The sequence below is a fragment of the Papilio xuthus genome, unplaced genomic scaffold (genome assembly GCF_000836235.2).
Source record: "Papilio xuthus unplaced genomic scaffold, Pxut_1.1 DF827680.1, whole genome shotgun sequence".
Taxonomy (NCBI): Eukaryota; Metazoa; Arthropoda; class Insecta; order Lepidoptera; family Papilionidae; genus Papilio; species Papilio xuthus.
In genome coordinates, this window is record NW_013530969.1 from 349,772 (window position 1) to 365,204 (window position 15,433).

Consider the following 15,433-nt stretch of genomic DNA (forward strand, 5'->3'; position numbering starts at 1 on the left):
CCCCGCCGCCACGCCCCCGGCACCAGCGCCCGCCCCCCCGCCGCCAGCGCCCGCACACAGCGCGCACGACGACGAGAGACATGAACATAATAAAGGTAGGTTTTTTTTTATAATGTATACAATAAGTTTCCACCGAAACATCGGACTGATGCTGAGTAGCGACACATTTTGGTGTATTTTTGTTTCCTCCGTGTAATCTTCCTTTCTTAACATTTAAAAAGTATGCTAGTTCGAGTGCTTAGTTACGACTTGAATAGTGAGAGATATATGATATTGCAGGTAGTGCCAAGTCTTCTAAGTGCGAAAAGAAAGAGGCTACGAGTACGTTAAGAGAAGAAAGAAGAAAACATAAAAATAGAGATAAAGATAAGGAGAAGGAGAATACAGATAGTCATAAGAGTACAGAACAGAGTAAGTTATTATTTATTTACACATAAGTCAATATAAGTAAATAAGTTATAGATAAATTAAAATTTTATCAACATTTTATTTTTATTTTATGATTATTAAATTGTGATTGATTTGATTTTCAGCAAAGGAACACATAGTTAAGGATGTAGAAAGTACAAAAGAAAGTGTAAAAAGTAATAAAGATAATAGCAGTTATAAGGAAAAAGAAAAAGAGAAAGAAAGAGAGAGGGAGAGGGAGCGCGAATATAGAGAAAAAGAGAAAGAGCGTGAATATAGAGAAAAAGAGAAAGAGCGCGACAAAGAGAGAGAACGCGAACAGGTGAGTATCATTCGGAACACAACAACAACACTAAAGAAAGGATGGGGAGGGAGAGTGGATTTGACAGAGAAGTGGACGCATAGGATGGAGAAATTTATCCTTTGTGTGCATTCTCTTTTCCGTCGATTAAAGCCTATCTTTAAAGGCATCTGTAATTGCGAACATGTATGGACAGCGGTCGCATCGCTATTTCGGTAAATTGAAAAAGATAAAAAAGTGTTCAAGTTTGAGAAAGGTACGTGTATATAAATGTGTGCGCGTGTGTGTGACAGCGGACGTTGCGGGAGTGCAACGAGGAGCTGCGCCGAGCGCGGGCAGAGCTCGCCCTGGCGCGCTCCGGCGAGTCGGAGGCGCGCCGCTCGCTCGCAGCAGCCGCCGCCGCAGAGAGGCAGCGCCGCGCGGAGCACGCACAGCTGCGGCAGGCACATCTCGCGCTCCAGCAAAAGTAACATTACGCACACTGTCTTCTTCTTCCTCTTCTTCTTCTCCTCCTTCTTCTATTACAAATATGTTACTTTTTAGCATTTTGAACAATGGTATTTTTTTTAAAATGGAACACAATTCGACCTCGAATGGATTTCATTTATTTTATATGCACTTATCTTTTTTTTATATATTACTTTAGTACGTTATATAAAATTGAATAGGAAAATGTTGGGATATGACATGTTGTTACAACGTGTGTCGTGGTTAGGATGGCGACATGGCGGGGCGGGGAGCGCGTGGCGCTCGAGCGCCGGCTGTCGGAGGAGCGGCGCGCGCGCGCTGCAGCCGAGCACCAGCTGCTGCGCGCCCGCCAGGCTGCACGCACGCCCAGGTACCTACACCGCACCAATACTACCCAAACATATTCATTGCTTTCTGCATTTTCAAACAATCCGAGAGTAATTTTCTATTTGTGCAATGACTCGATGTCATCACGTCATATGTTATATGCTTGTTATTGCAGCGGCGAGTGCGAGAACGAATGGTGCAAGTCGATGCGAAGCGCTTCGGAGGCGGAGACGGCGGCGCTGCGGAACGAGCTGCAGCAGGCGCGCGCGCAGGTCGCTCAGCTGCAGCGGGACCTGCAGCAGGCCGGCGACCAGGTAACACTTGCACTAACAACTTCTATCTTTGTGCTTAGTATACTTGAAGGGCAGGAAGTCATAGTGTGTGTGTGCGACAGGTGCGTGCACTGGAGGCGAGGCAAGAGGAGAACGGGTCGCCGGCGCTGCGGCTGGCGGAGGCGTGGGCGTCGCTGCAGGAGCGCGCGGCGCATCTCGAGCGCTCGCTCTCGGCGGAGACGCGAGTCAAACTCGACCTGCTCTCCGCGCTAGGCGACGCCAAGCGACAGCTGCATATACGCGAAGGTACCATTCGCCTAATTGTAAATACATGTATTTCAAAAGTAATAAAATTAATTCAACCTAATTAACTTCTTATTAATCAATATTATAATGGTATAAAAAGCTGACTGTGAAATAAAATAATGAATTGACTTCGATTATAGACACAGTGTCGAGACAAGAGAAAGAATTAGAAGAGCTAAAAGCGCAAATGCTGGCTGTGATGCCGGCCGAGTACATAACGCCTCTAACCGGGGGCAAGTCCAGGCTGCGGATGTCCGACGGCTCGCCGCTCGACCCCAACGCCTCCGTGTACACTCCTAAACAGCTCATATCCGACGCCTAGGCGCGGCCCCGCCCCCGCTCCGCCCGCCCCGCCCTCGCCCCGCCCACTCCGCACCGGGCACAGGTACGAGCTTCACGAACGAACACCAATGTCGATGTTTGTAAGGACGATCTTTTGATCTCAATTACTTTTATGTAGGAACAGTGTCCATCACGACGTCCTTACAAACATCGGCATTGACAATCCCAGGCGACTATATCAGAGTGTTTATTTTTTCATCGATGAAACATTTGGATTAACTTTGTGATACCTATTACTCGGAAATGGTTTGTTGCTTGATGAAATTTTGGATAAAATTAGATTAATTTTAAATACGCACACGTTTGCTTTGAAACTGAAAGATAAAAAAAAAATCATAGTAATTGTCATTCAGATTGAAAATGTTTAGTTTCACAGATATCTTAGTATACAAGCTATGAAATATTAAAATCGAATTTTCTTGAAACTAGTTATAACCGCCTGTTGGTTTGCAATGCCACAGAGCAAGAAGTCTATTGTCCTCTGTCTACTCTATCACAAAGGTATGTTACCATAATTTTTTTTCAATATTTTTTATAATAATTTATAGGATGAATATAATTTCATTGAGCAACATATCAGTACAGTCCTTCCATCGTTGCATATATTGCTGCTGCGGTCTAGTGAAAAGCGTGTTCTTTTAAATTTTTATGTGATAAATTGTACAAATATAGATCTGAAATGAGTCTTCTTCATTATATAGTTCTATTGACTTTTTAGTCCAATTGTCGGTTTAATGTGTACGCCCTCTGTAGCGACACTACTTTCTTGTTGATTAAAAAATTGTTGAGAAAAATATTAAAAATACTGACACATCATTTGACAGTTGTCGAACCATGACAGTTGTTTTTTTTTAGTCATTTTGACTGATTACAGGCAGGCGTCTGACTTAGGTAGTATGTGTATGCAACTTTAATACTTGTTCAAGCAACATCGCATAAATTGACTTATTATAAACTTTAAAAAAATATACTAGATACAAGCAAAATGCAATCTGTTACATATACAATACTGAGAAACTTTATAATAATAATGTTAGTTATCTACAATCTCTCCAACTATAATAAAAGTACAAAAAATTATATACCAGTTATATATAACAAGTAATTAAAGTTGTGTGCATTGTAAATTTTTTTGAACTGATAACATAGCATAGTTTGTTCATACGTAATAAGTTGTATTCCCATGTGTTCAACTTTAGCTGTAAATGCGGTTCCACACCCGCGCTGTGTTTGTTTGGTCATACTATGAAATTACTATGACTATTGCTTGTCAATACACTTGAAACACTTCTTTTGACAAGAGTCAACAATTTATGTCACAAGTGTAAAGGCAGTGATATTTCATAGTGATGTACTTTGATCCAATTTCTTTTTAATTAACAACACTTAAAGTTTTAATTTTGAATTTAGAATTATTAAAACAAAATTAAATGTTGCCAACTTTTATCATTTGCGTAAAAAAAATTACTTAAATTTTATTAATGTTGTTGTGTAAAATGCAAATAAGTGTTTTTATTTTTTCTTTTCGAGTAATGCTTCCAAATGTATGCAGAACAAAAGTCTTCATAGTTTTAAGTGAATAGTCATTAGTTAATTACGATATTGTTTCAATGTGTCAATCTTAAATCTGTTTTGTTAAACACACACACAAATATGTTTCTGGTTGTTTATTTTAAATGTTTGAATATATTTGTGATTGTATTGATGAATTTGATTCAAATTGCAATAATGCAACTACATAATGAATATGTTGTAACTACATTTAAACACAAATCTTTGTATTTATGTTAAACATTGTATAATTACTTATGATTTCCAAATTTTTCAATGTTAAAACCTAGTTTGTTAAGTGCGGTTTTCTTAATAGCTGTTGCTGGCTTATAATATGTTGGTTTAAATTTTCATAATATTTCTCCATAGTTATTCTGGTCTATATACGATTATTTTATCTGTAGTCCACTGATTGATGTTTTTAATGTGTGCCAACATCACAGAGTCAACGCACATGGGATATAGCAATAAAGTTGTTGTATTTTTATTGAGATTGTGACATTGTCGACTCTAGTCTTTAACCCTAGGTCCAGGAGGTTGCGTGGTCATGTTATTGTAGCTCATGCACCTTTTGCCGCCTTTTAATGTTATTTTTAATCTAAGTTTTTTTAGACGTTTAGTTTTTTTACAATTTGAATTTGCACTGCCCTTGAAGTCAGACATCCTTTTTTTTATTTAAGGACTCTGAACTCGAAGTACTTAATCTAGTTTTTAGATTTGGATGTGATTCACCTACTAACTCGGATTTATCTTGACGTGGTCGACTATCAACAGCTTAAGCAGCAATGTATATTTTCATGAACATTTACCCCGGACACGACATGTGGGAGAAACTTTGGTACAATGGGAACGATCTGAGTTTTCACTAGTGAAACGTAAGCGATAAATGTTTGTTTATACTGTAAATGGATGCTGTAACAGCAATAAAAATCAGACTTGCAGTTGCTTTTGTCTATTCATTTTGTTACCTTAATCCTTTCCAATATCATAAACAGTACAACAAGGAGCAAAGAACTTAAAACTTAATTTGAAAGTGTATTTTCTTAACATATATCAAAGCAAATAGACTTGTACTATAGATTTTAAACTTTATTCTCCACTATTTTAAATTCCACTTATTGCTGGTATCAAGATATCAGAATGAATGATTTTACTTCTTTTTTCCTAATGTAAACTACAGGTCATTGACTAAGTCTGCAATCCTAGCTTCACTCATTAGGCTCTGTATGGCTAGTTGAAGCTGTAGAGCCTTTTTTATATCCATCTGGCGCAGCTGAGATGCAATATACCTTCCATATAAATCAAACTCATCTTCTCTAACAATCAAGTTTGTATCACTATCTCTTAATCTATCACATTTGCTGGAACTTAGCAATTTAATTTTCTTTCTTTTTTTCTTACATGAACTTGTAACTTTACCATTCAACATTGTGATATTACATTTTGAATTTGATTCAAAGTCAAAATTCAGTGTGTCAGATGTAAAAGAATCTATATTTCCTTCATCATTTGTCTGGTCCAAATTATTTGTTAACCATGGCTTGTTTGATTCACTGGTGTGATCCTGGAATAAGATTACAAATAAATTGTGAATAAAACCTAAGATATAGAATGTAATGCTACACAATTATAATCAATTCCTACTATTGTTTTGTTGTTAGTATTAATTTCTACCTATAACCATAATCACAATCTTAGTTTGTAAGTTTAGAAATATGTAAACTTACATCATAAACTGTATCAATGTCCGTTTTCTTAGAAACACTTTGGAAGCATCGATGCCAATCAGCAAACCACTTGATAGTAGGCGTGTATTTAGAGAGTGGTCCTGATCTTGTCCGTATTTTATTAATTTCTTGTGCATAAGTGGATCGTAAATTCTTTATTTTCATTTTAACTCCATTTTCATTGAGTTGTATGCCGGTACAGGACATAAACTCATCAATAATCATCTGATAAGCTTTCTTCCTCTCATCTATCAATTTATGATTTTCGTGATTAGGATTCCACAGAGAATCTTTACTAAGATAAAGTTTCACAAATTGGTACGTCTCATTTTCATCCCACCTCATAATGATCATTTAACATGTCTGGTGATTTGGTTATTGTAATGTTTATTATTTATAAGATAAGAAAATAACAAAATTGACACTGATATCCAAATGCAAGTGAATGTGCATGACAGATGACACTTGACATTTGCAATGTTGTCACTTTCACTTCGAGCAAAAGATAAGGAAAGTTCGTGTTACCAGCTATTTAATACATTCTGTCAGCTATGCTCAAAAATATAAAGAATTCTCCAAAACAAAATGATTAGTAAAAAGGGAAGAGTTACTTTTGTTTCGCTTCGATTCAGACATGATAATTGTGACGTATAAACTATTACCAGGTATATTTTTTCTGCAATTGTCACAGGAGGTTGGGAACTCATCACTAGATTAGGTTCTATTGCCAACTTAATATAATTTCTTCGTCATAATAACAACAGTTTTTGTTTTCGAAATACGTTAATTAATAAACAAACATTTGGTAATTTTAAATGTTTATTAAACAATAAGTTATACATTACTCATTGGTATTGCTTGCTTACAATAACAAAATTATACAATTAAAGTAAATAGAACAGCTTAAATAACATAAAAAAACATTAATGTGTTCTATACATACTTAAAATAATAATAAAATTAAGTACTAGGTCATTAAGAAAATATTTTTTTTAATGTGTAGCATTTTTAACTCTCATTGGATAGATCTGAAATTCTAGCTCTGCTGACAAGATTATTTATTTCTAGCTGAAGTTGCAAGGCCTTTTGTAAATCCATACTTCTAAGTTGCGAGGCAATGTATTTGCCATAGATGTCAAACTCATCTTCTAAAGCAACAGATTCTGAAGTTGAATCTGTTGAATAATGCTGTTCAGAAGATAGGCGCTTTGTTTTCTTCTTTTTAATCTTTTTAAATGTTTGAGAAGAATAATCTGCTTCTTTCTTTATATGCAAAGAAATTCCCGGTTTTGTTGAATCATATTCTGTGTCAGTTGATGGATTGAGTGGATTTGTGTCAGATTCTTCTGTATTGTCATTTGGCTGGTCTTGGTCTACCCATATCTGACAGGATGAATCAACTACAGAAGTCTCTTGAGTCTGAAATAGATTTTTTTATTTATTTAGTAAAATGTCTTTAGGCGATTAATAGCGGAGTATTTTTGTTTCACTCCTAAATTAACTGCTTTTGATAAATTTTGGAATTTGAAGGGACTGAATAAAATATTTTTATACTTACAGTATTATATAAAGCAGAATGTCGATTTGTAGGAATGTTTTTCATATATTGGTCCATTTCGTGAAACCAAATTAAGGAAGGTTCATAAATACAGTCTGGAGTCGAACATTGGATTATCTTGTGAACTTGTTGTAAGTATGTAGTCCTAAGGTTTTTTATTTTTATTTTAATTTCAGGAATACTTAAACTTTTCATTGTAGAAAGTTGAAATTCGGACGCAATATCCGCGTAAGCTTTATCTCTTTCATATTTTATCTTATAATCTGGATGTGAAGGGTTCCATAAACATTCGTGTTTTAAATAGATCTTTACGAATTCCAATGTAACGGCTTCGTTCCATCGCATTTTATAGTTATTAGTTTCACTTGAATCAAACAAAACAAACACAGTTCATACTTCGTAATTATTGATTTGACTTTGACATCAAAGTTTGATGTTTCATTTGACGTTATCATACGAATGCACATTGACATTGACAATGTCACTTAACTTTTTTACACAAAAGTAAAGCAAACAGACGGTCACAATTTTTCCATCCATGTAAAAATCTCATACTAATTTTGGCATAATTGACGATACGAAGGCGCTTGTCGCAAATACATATTCATGTTAGGCCCGCTACAGACCAGAATTGTTTAGTAAAATAATGTTATTTTTATCAAAGCCTACACCCATATTCGTACCGTTACTATCTTTTGCCACTTCCAATAAAGAAAGCGTATATGTATTTCATTATCCTAAATATTAGAGGACAAATCACGAGAAAGCGGTTCCACACACGTTTGGTGGCCACCACTCCTGAATTAGCCCAATTTTAACATCATCAGCTGTTATTGGCAAAGTCTATCATCATAAGCAATTATAAGCTTAAATCGTATGCGACTTAGTTGGTGATGTTGTTCCTCATAGTAGGAAGAGAGTTACCTATTTAGCAGGCAAAATAAAGAAGTAGGTAAGTATTGTTATACGCACTGGAGTTGAACTCTTTATACCTTTTGAAAGCGTAGTTTTTTTTTTACAATAAATATATTAAAGTCGACCACGATCCTATCACTGATAGTTAATGATTGTGTTGTGTTTTATGTTGTAGCCATAGTGGCAAGGTTACGATTTATGATTTGCGTAATTTACTTTATACAATGAAAAATTACCAGCAATGATGGAAATAATTTGAACATTTCATTATATTGCTGGTACTACAAATCGATATGCCGAGCGGAACAGTGTCGAATTTATGGCGACTTTATTTGTTTATTATACTTTTTAATCTTTGTAAAGTGGAAAAAGTAAGTTTATAAAAATGGGTTTATTGGTTTGTTCCGGTTGGACTGGACACCGCAAACAGACATACGTACAGGCAGAATAAGAGACAGACAGGACCTCATGAACTTTTTGCTCCATAACTGAGCCCGTCGCCAATTAATTGTATTTGGAACATCGTTTTGTGGTTGATACAGTAGAATGTTTTATTACAGATCAAGTACATAAGCTTGGAGCGACCAGTGGTTTTGAATTATAACAAGAAGTACGTAACCTTTTTTAATGCTTCAGCCCGTCGCTATAGCCGCGGCGACCCTAAGTATTACATCAGTGGACATGGAGAGTCTCGGGTACCTTTGGATAATAGAATTTTGGTGAGCTTCAGCTTTAGTATAGCTATTTCCTTTCTTCTATATTAGTCCTTTATGTAAAATGGCTACCGTCGTATCTAAGACCATTTTCCCATTAAATAACATGGGAAGATGAGTCACTCGGTTGCTTCTCTTTCTTCTGTTTCGATAATAGGTAATTTATTTTGTTTTAAGAAAAATAATGAAAACTACACGGGGACAATCTGGCTCTCTTGTCTACTGTCATCAATTTAATCTTGCGTTGTAATAACAAGTTTTCTGTCGAAAGCTGGACATCCACTTCTACAAGTCTTCAGGCAACACATACAAGCGCACATTCTTCGAGCTGCACTACAAGCTGTGCGACTTGATCAACAAGGACACCTTCCTCGGCAGCTCCATAAAGAGAGGAAGCTTTAAGGGAACTTGTCCTTTTCCCTCTGTATGTATAACTTATCTTTAACCCAATCTATGTAGGGTTCATCAAGTTTTCATTCTCTAGCGCCATCTATCCTGATGTCATTTCAGTCATCACTCCTTTCTTTATCATGTTACCTTTTACGAAATTCATTCATCATTTCCTATCATAACTACTTAGACTTCCATCCATCCGTCCATCCCTTTCTATGATAACTATTTAATTCTTCATACAAAAAGTCACCCTTAACTTAGGGCAGGCTCTGAGCCCCTCGCTGGGGACGTATAGCGAGCTGATGATGATATTTAATTCATCTATTTATTCGTTCAGATTTCTGTTTGTAAATTAGCAATCTTGGTTTTACAGGGTTCATACCACGTGGAGAATATCACAATCCCTATAGAGAGTGTGCCAGCCTCCCTACCGCTTAAGAAGGGCAGGATCTGCGTGAATGTGTCGTATGTGACCGGAGACAACATGGGCAGTGGCTACATTGATTTAGAAATCAAAGAAAAGCAAGTACAAGGAATAAAGTGAAACCTTGCGCTGGATTATAATATTTTGACTTTTTTGCATGAATAAATTTTCTGATTTATTAATATGTTTAGGGGTTATTTATTTATCTTTATCTTTAAGATACTGGATTAGAACCTGACGTAAATGAAACTCGTCTGTTCGAAATTAAATAAATATTATTCTATGTTTGTATAGTGTTTGGTGCGAACATTAATCTGGATTTCTAATTCCGCTATACTCATATTGAAACATATTGTGGTCTCTATTTTTTAAAACAGAATGTAAGGGATAACGATATGCGTCAAAACAAGTGCCAAGTGTGTGTTTTACACATGTAAAAACCATATAATAGCAACACTAATGTTTTAAATATCTACACTTCTTTCTTTTCTTGTGCTGGGCTGCCAGCCAGTGCACAGCGAACAGAAAGTAAAGGCGCCTTGTTAATAATTTAAATTATTTATATTTACAGTAAGATTAAAACATTCTGTTATTTATTTAATAAAAAAAAGTCCTTCGAGCCGGATATGAAACAAAAACTATAGATCTTTATACAAAATTACTATGTTTTATTAATATTGAATTTGCGAAGTGTATAAAATATCTTTAGGAATTAGAAGCAGGAAAAATTAAAAATAAATATATCTTATACACTACAACAGTACTTTTCCGATTTAATAACAAAACTAACAGAAATTAATTTAAGTAAATTAACACTTAAATGAGAGTTAAAATGATTTATTATTTTGGCTAGTCAAACGGGCAGAGCTTCCGCTGGCTTCAGTGTCTGGTGGCGAGTGTGTCTCGAAATGAGCGTGCGATCGCTAATAATGGCATCACACCACCATCATTCTTTAAGTTCCACCTTCAGCTAACAATATATAGATATTATTTCTACTTACTAAGTTCATTTACGTTAATCCAAGTCAAAGAGCTTACATTTCGTTAGCTTTTTTCCATAATTTTTTTTTCTTTAGAGGATTAGTGGGCAAACGAGCGGCGAAGACACCGAGGTGATCAACGACACCCGTGGACATTTGCAACACCAGAGGAACTGCAGATGCATTGCCGGCCTTAGTTGCAATCATCGAAATTATCACATTTCTTAATTATACAGGATGTTATTTCCTTTCCTTTTTGCATTCGTTTCAGATTTAATGATTATATTCCAAAATGAGTTGTGTAATTTACTAAACAATTGCAAAATTTTGACTATAAAATTACAAATAATTTGATCGTTTAGTGAATAAATTATAAATAACAGACTAAATTTTAGTCTGATTGTTATCAAAATTATTTTATTATATTTTTGTCTTTCGTAGTGTACGTCGGCATGTCAATCTGTCGATATTGTATATACATTTTTCTCCTTTTTATGTTCTTTATCATTTGTCAGATGGAAAAGGTATGATGATAATCTTACTAATATAATAAATACGAATGTTTGGATATATTGGTGGATGGGTAGATTGTTAGAAGTGGTGGCCGCTCGCTCGTTTTACACCTTATCATATAAAAAGTTATCTCCAGAACGGCTAATGGGTCTAGCTGAAAGATGGAATGGTATACTGGTATAATGGTTATTTTATTTTCGCGCGGACATAGTCACGGATAACAGCTAGTATTATACTAAGTTTCTAATGTAGTGAGTAAAAAAAGCACATAATTAAAATTAAAAGAATACTTTGAAATCTTGTTTATGACTTCGGTTGATATTACAATTTGCTTTGGACGACTAAAGTTTACGTGCCGTTTACTATGTCCGATTTATATTATATTTCTAAACGAATTTTGTTTCAGATAAAGTACATAAGCTTGGAACGTCCAGTTACTCTCAGTTACAATAAGAAGTACGTTTCATTTTATAACGTAAGCGCGCGTCGCTACAGCCGCAATGACCCCAAATATTACATCAGCTCCCATGCAAAAACATTAATACCTATGGATAACAATGTTTTTGTAAGTCAAATTGATAGTTAAAAGTTTAAATAGTTAACTAATGTCTAATACACCACTGGCAAAGTCTTGTTCTATCCTACCAATATGTACAGTCGCTTTCGTTGGCGGTATTCCAGTTTAAAAAAAAATTGTGTTGCATCTCGCATGGAACTTCAACTTTGTCCTTTTTTACAAATTATTATTCTGCTATAGACGTTTATTTAAATAAATACAATTATACGTTACTTTTACTAAACTCAAGAGTATCATATAATCTACGACATTTTTACAACATTTACTAACGTTTATAGTCTCAAAGCGTACGGGGCACTCAAACTATTGTCAAACGATTGTTGCTCTTAAGTAATACCTCTCGAAGGCGCTTATGTAGAGTTACGTCATAGTTCTTATACTAATGCGTGCTTTGTTGCAAGGTTAATACCTATTTCTACAAGTCATGGGGCAACACGTACAAGCGGACATTCTTTGAGCTGCACTACAGGCTGTGCGACTTGCTCAGCCAGGACGCATTCCTCGGCAGCTTCTTGAAGAGAGGAAGCTTTTTGGGGTCTTGTCCTTTTCCCCCGGTATGTAGCGTAATTAAAATGTTTTTGTATATCACAATCTGAATGAGGTAATGAACTATCTAGTGACTGAAAACTGATTCTGCAAAGTATAATTTGAAATCCAAGATTTTTTTCATCACTTACAAGATAAAACTAAGTATTTTGTATCATAAAATGGCGTAATATTTCAGGGTGAATTCCATGTGGAGAACTGCACCATTCGTGTTGAGGACGTACCAGCTACTCTGCCGTTTAAGAAGGGCAGGATGTACCTTAATATAACATATATGACAGGAGAGAGTTTGGGCCACGGCTACATTGATATTGAGATGAAAGAGAAGCGAATGTAAGAAACAAAATAAAGTCAAGCGCGCAAAAATTTACGGTTTTAATTATTTTTTTATATACGACGAAATTATTCTGTAGATTGAGTGAACAATATGAATTTCTGGTATGAGTACATAAATATAAATATAGAAAAAAATACACGAATGGAATTTTAGTTAAGTAATTCCGAGGTTGCAGGTATTTTTTTAAAACTGGAACACCGCGAGAGGAGCCGACTGTACATATTACGGAGTTTTCGATCGAAGTTAACTAAAGTTTTAAGAGTAAACGTCACAAAACGTGCAAGACTCTTCACTTCGCTAATAAATTAATGTCCAGAAACTTTCATTCGATGTAGAATTTGATACGAGACAATATTTTATAGTAAAAATCAGGTACATCGCGCAGACGTCCACCATCAAACAGTCGTATTGTGTTGACCGGACAACAATAAATCTCATCACGGATAAATAGAATTCTGTTCAAGAAACGTCTAGCTTAGATGATGTATCGTTCAATAGCTGTACTGGATACATCTTAGTTTTATTATTAATAATAGAGAGCGCTTCGAAATTTTTTATTTTTTCTTATCGTAATAAATTTATATGGCAATTACTATCAGTTTCACAATAAGATTACTGATATGCAGGCGATCACAGAAGTAAACAGAATAAAGTCATTTCTACTGCTTGCTATTTTAAAACCTCTATTGGTGATAAATTATTTAGCACTATTAATAGTAGTGAATTGAGTGAGCTATATGAAAGTGCACTGTAAAATATTCGTTTTTCAGGTGACAGGTGACAGGCGACATCTGACAGGTGACAGGTCAGTAAACAATGTAGAGCACACCTGTCGCTCTGTCAGTTTCGCATCGCTTGTTATTTTTTAACGTGTCATTCGATTATGTTACGTGTATAGCAACTCTTTGTTTACATTGTTGGAAAAAAAAATAATAAAAAGTTTTATGGTATTGTTCAAATGAGAATAGGAAATAATTGAATATCTTTGGTTTCTACTGAAACATCGAGTTTTACGTACTTCCAGTAGCATATTAAAGAAGAAAAGAAAGAAAGAAATAAAACATATCGCCACAAAGAGAAAAAAAATATATAAACTGTCAATATTAAAATTGTTTTTATTAATTTATAAATAATTTTCATTCTATTATTAAATATAAACATTTTACGGTACATATTTTTAGCAATTCCTCACCATTATCGCTAAGGAGTTTGATGTGAAACAAAAATGTCAAGTTTTCAGTAAATATTCGCCTCTACTTAGGAGTCATTGAGTCTTAATAACGTCGGAGATTCGCCTTGAAATTACTCAAAAGCTCTTCGTCTCCGGAAACAGATGGAATTTGGATAATTTGGATATACCAAGGGATGGGGAAGGCTCGAGGTGTGGGGAGGGGCAGGAAGGCTGTCTACGGTTCGTAGTGACATGTATTAAATTCCATTATAGTCTGGCATTTCGCCTTCAACTCAAAAGTCTTGTATTATCTTGAAAGTGACACAATTTAAATCCTTTATTTTGTTGTCTTTCCTTTAATGTTTATTATATGCTCTTTATTTTTCATTACAATAAATTTAGCGAATGTTTTCAGCATAATAACTATTAGTATACTAACTTTCATACTTATTATTTGGTTAATAACAAATCAAATAGAAATATTTGACAACTCACACCGAGTCAGGTTGGCCGAGTGGTCTAAGGCGCCAGATTTAAGCTCTGGTTCCCAGTTGGGAGCGTGGGTTCGAACCCCACACCTGACAGATACTTTTTTTTTAAGCCTATAAACTATAGGACCTAAAGACTTGACTAGAAATATCTATTACTACATAGGCGAGCATTAAAAAACAATCATAATTTTTAACCCCAAAGGGTCTAAAGTGAAGTATAAGTTTGTATGAATAAAATTATGTTTTTACTTTAGTCGTTTTATTTCGTTGTGTAATATTTTCATCAGTTGAATCATTTTGTAGCTAAATTAAGCATACAACGACACGGTTGCAATGAGTTGTTTGTAACAGAAATTCGTAGCCGAGCGTCGTCCATTACAGTATTGCCGCTGCGAATCAAACCGACCGAGAGTTAAACGCATTTCGACCGTTCCAATTACACATTTATCACGTGGATAGTTAATTAATTCTTGATGGATATATTGTAGAATTTGTTAACAAGATTTTACTTGTAAAAAGACAAATAAAATCGTCGTCTTTCCGTTCTGATCACAATATTTGGTTAGTTGACAAATTTTACTAATATAATAGCAATTTCTTTTAGCGCAATAGATTGCTTTTATTTTTCTTCTTCTATCCGCATTTTACAAGAGTCGTTATGAAGTTGGATCGCTGTAATCGGCTTTGCGCGGCTTATGTCCGTTCATTTCGCGGCGGCGGCGCGGCGGCGGCGGCAGTCGGCGGCCGGTATTAGCTTGCCAGTTATGAAGCTGCAAGCCAGGTATTAAGCTTGTTATAAAAAATCTCTTTACCAACTATCTTTAATGTTAAACTTATTCGCTTTGTCTTTAACTAGAACAAATTTAGTTTGTACTTAGTTTTAGATGGTTGACTATGTTCCGGTGACACTCCATTCCTTTCATCTTATTATTGTTATAAATGGAAATGTTTGGATGGATGGATGGATGGATAGATGTTTGTTTGAAGGTATCTCCAGAACAGCTGAACGGATCCCGCTGAAATTTGGCATAGATGTAGTGCATAGTCTGGAAGAACACGTAGGTTCCTAATTAAGTTTTTTTTCTAATCCCGCGCGGACGGAGTCGCGGACAA

At 35.3% G+C, this 15,433-nt stretch overlaps 4 protein-coding genes and 1 non-coding gene across 5 annotated transcripts in view; 3 read left to right on the forward strand and 2 right to left on the reverse strand.

The window, feature by feature from the left end:
* LOC106116972 (macoilin-2) overlaps window positions 1–3,858 on the forward strand; it is a 9,167-nt gene extending 5,309 nt beyond the window's left edge. The window contains 8 exon segments of the mRNA XM_013311037.1: window positions 1–95; window positions 280–411; window positions 534–730; window positions 1,003–1,175; window positions 1,425–1,547; window positions 1,680–1,818; window positions 1,899–2,082; window positions 2,223–3,858. The exon segment at window positions 1–95 is cut by the window's left edge and continues 1 nt beyond it. Of these exon segments, the coding sequence (XP_013166491.1) occupies window positions 1–95; window positions 280–411; window positions 534–730; window positions 1,003–1,175; window positions 1,425–1,547; window positions 1,680–1,818; window positions 1,899–2,082; window positions 2,223–2,404 (1,225 nt within the window). The 3' untranslated portion in view covers window positions 2,405–3,858.
* A 1,191-nt stretch (window positions 3,859–5,049) lies between these two features.
* Window positions 5,050–6,150, reverse strand: LOC106116967 (uncharacterized). Its single transcript, XM_013311031.1, has 2 exons — window positions 5,703–6,150; window positions 5,050–5,539 (listed from the first exon to the last, which is right to left on the reverse strand). Exons 1-2 carry the CDS (start codon window positions 6,054–6,056, stop codon window positions 5,150–5,152), a joined length of 744 nt encoding a protein of 247 aa, XP_013166485.1. The 5' UTR covers window positions 6,057–6,150; the 3' UTR covers window positions 5,050–5,149.
* Window positions 6,151–6,638: 488 nt separating this feature from the next.
* Window positions 6,639–7,688, reverse strand: LOC106116966 (uncharacterized). Its single transcript, XM_013311030.1, has 2 exons — window positions 7,261–7,688; window positions 6,639–7,121 (listed from the first exon to the last, which is right to left on the reverse strand). Exons 1-2 carry the CDS (start codon window positions 7,603–7,605, stop codon window positions 6,711–6,713), a joined length of 756 nt encoding a protein of 251 aa, XP_013166484.1. The 5' UTR covers window positions 7,606–7,688; the 3' UTR covers window positions 6,639–6,710.
* A 741-nt stretch (window positions 7,689–8,429) lies between these two features.
* LOC106116901 (uncharacterized) lies at window positions 8,430–9,825 on the forward strand. The gene is made up of 4 exons (XM_013310960.1): window positions 8,430–8,546; window positions 8,736–8,894; window positions 9,160–9,312; window positions 9,655–9,825. The coding sequence occupies exons 1-4, from the start codon at window positions 8,469–8,471 to the stop codon at window positions 9,823–9,825; spliced, it is 561 nt and encodes a 186-aa protein (XP_013166414.1). The 5' UTR covers window positions 8,430–8,468.
* A 4,504-nt stretch (window positions 9,826–14,329) lies between these two features.
* On the forward strand, window positions 14,330–14,413 carry TRNAL-UAA (transfer RNA leucine (anticodon UAA)). The gene has a single exon. It is a non-coding gene; the product is annotated as a tRNA-Leu (tRNA).
* Window positions 14,414–15,433: the final 1,020 nt, after the last annotated feature.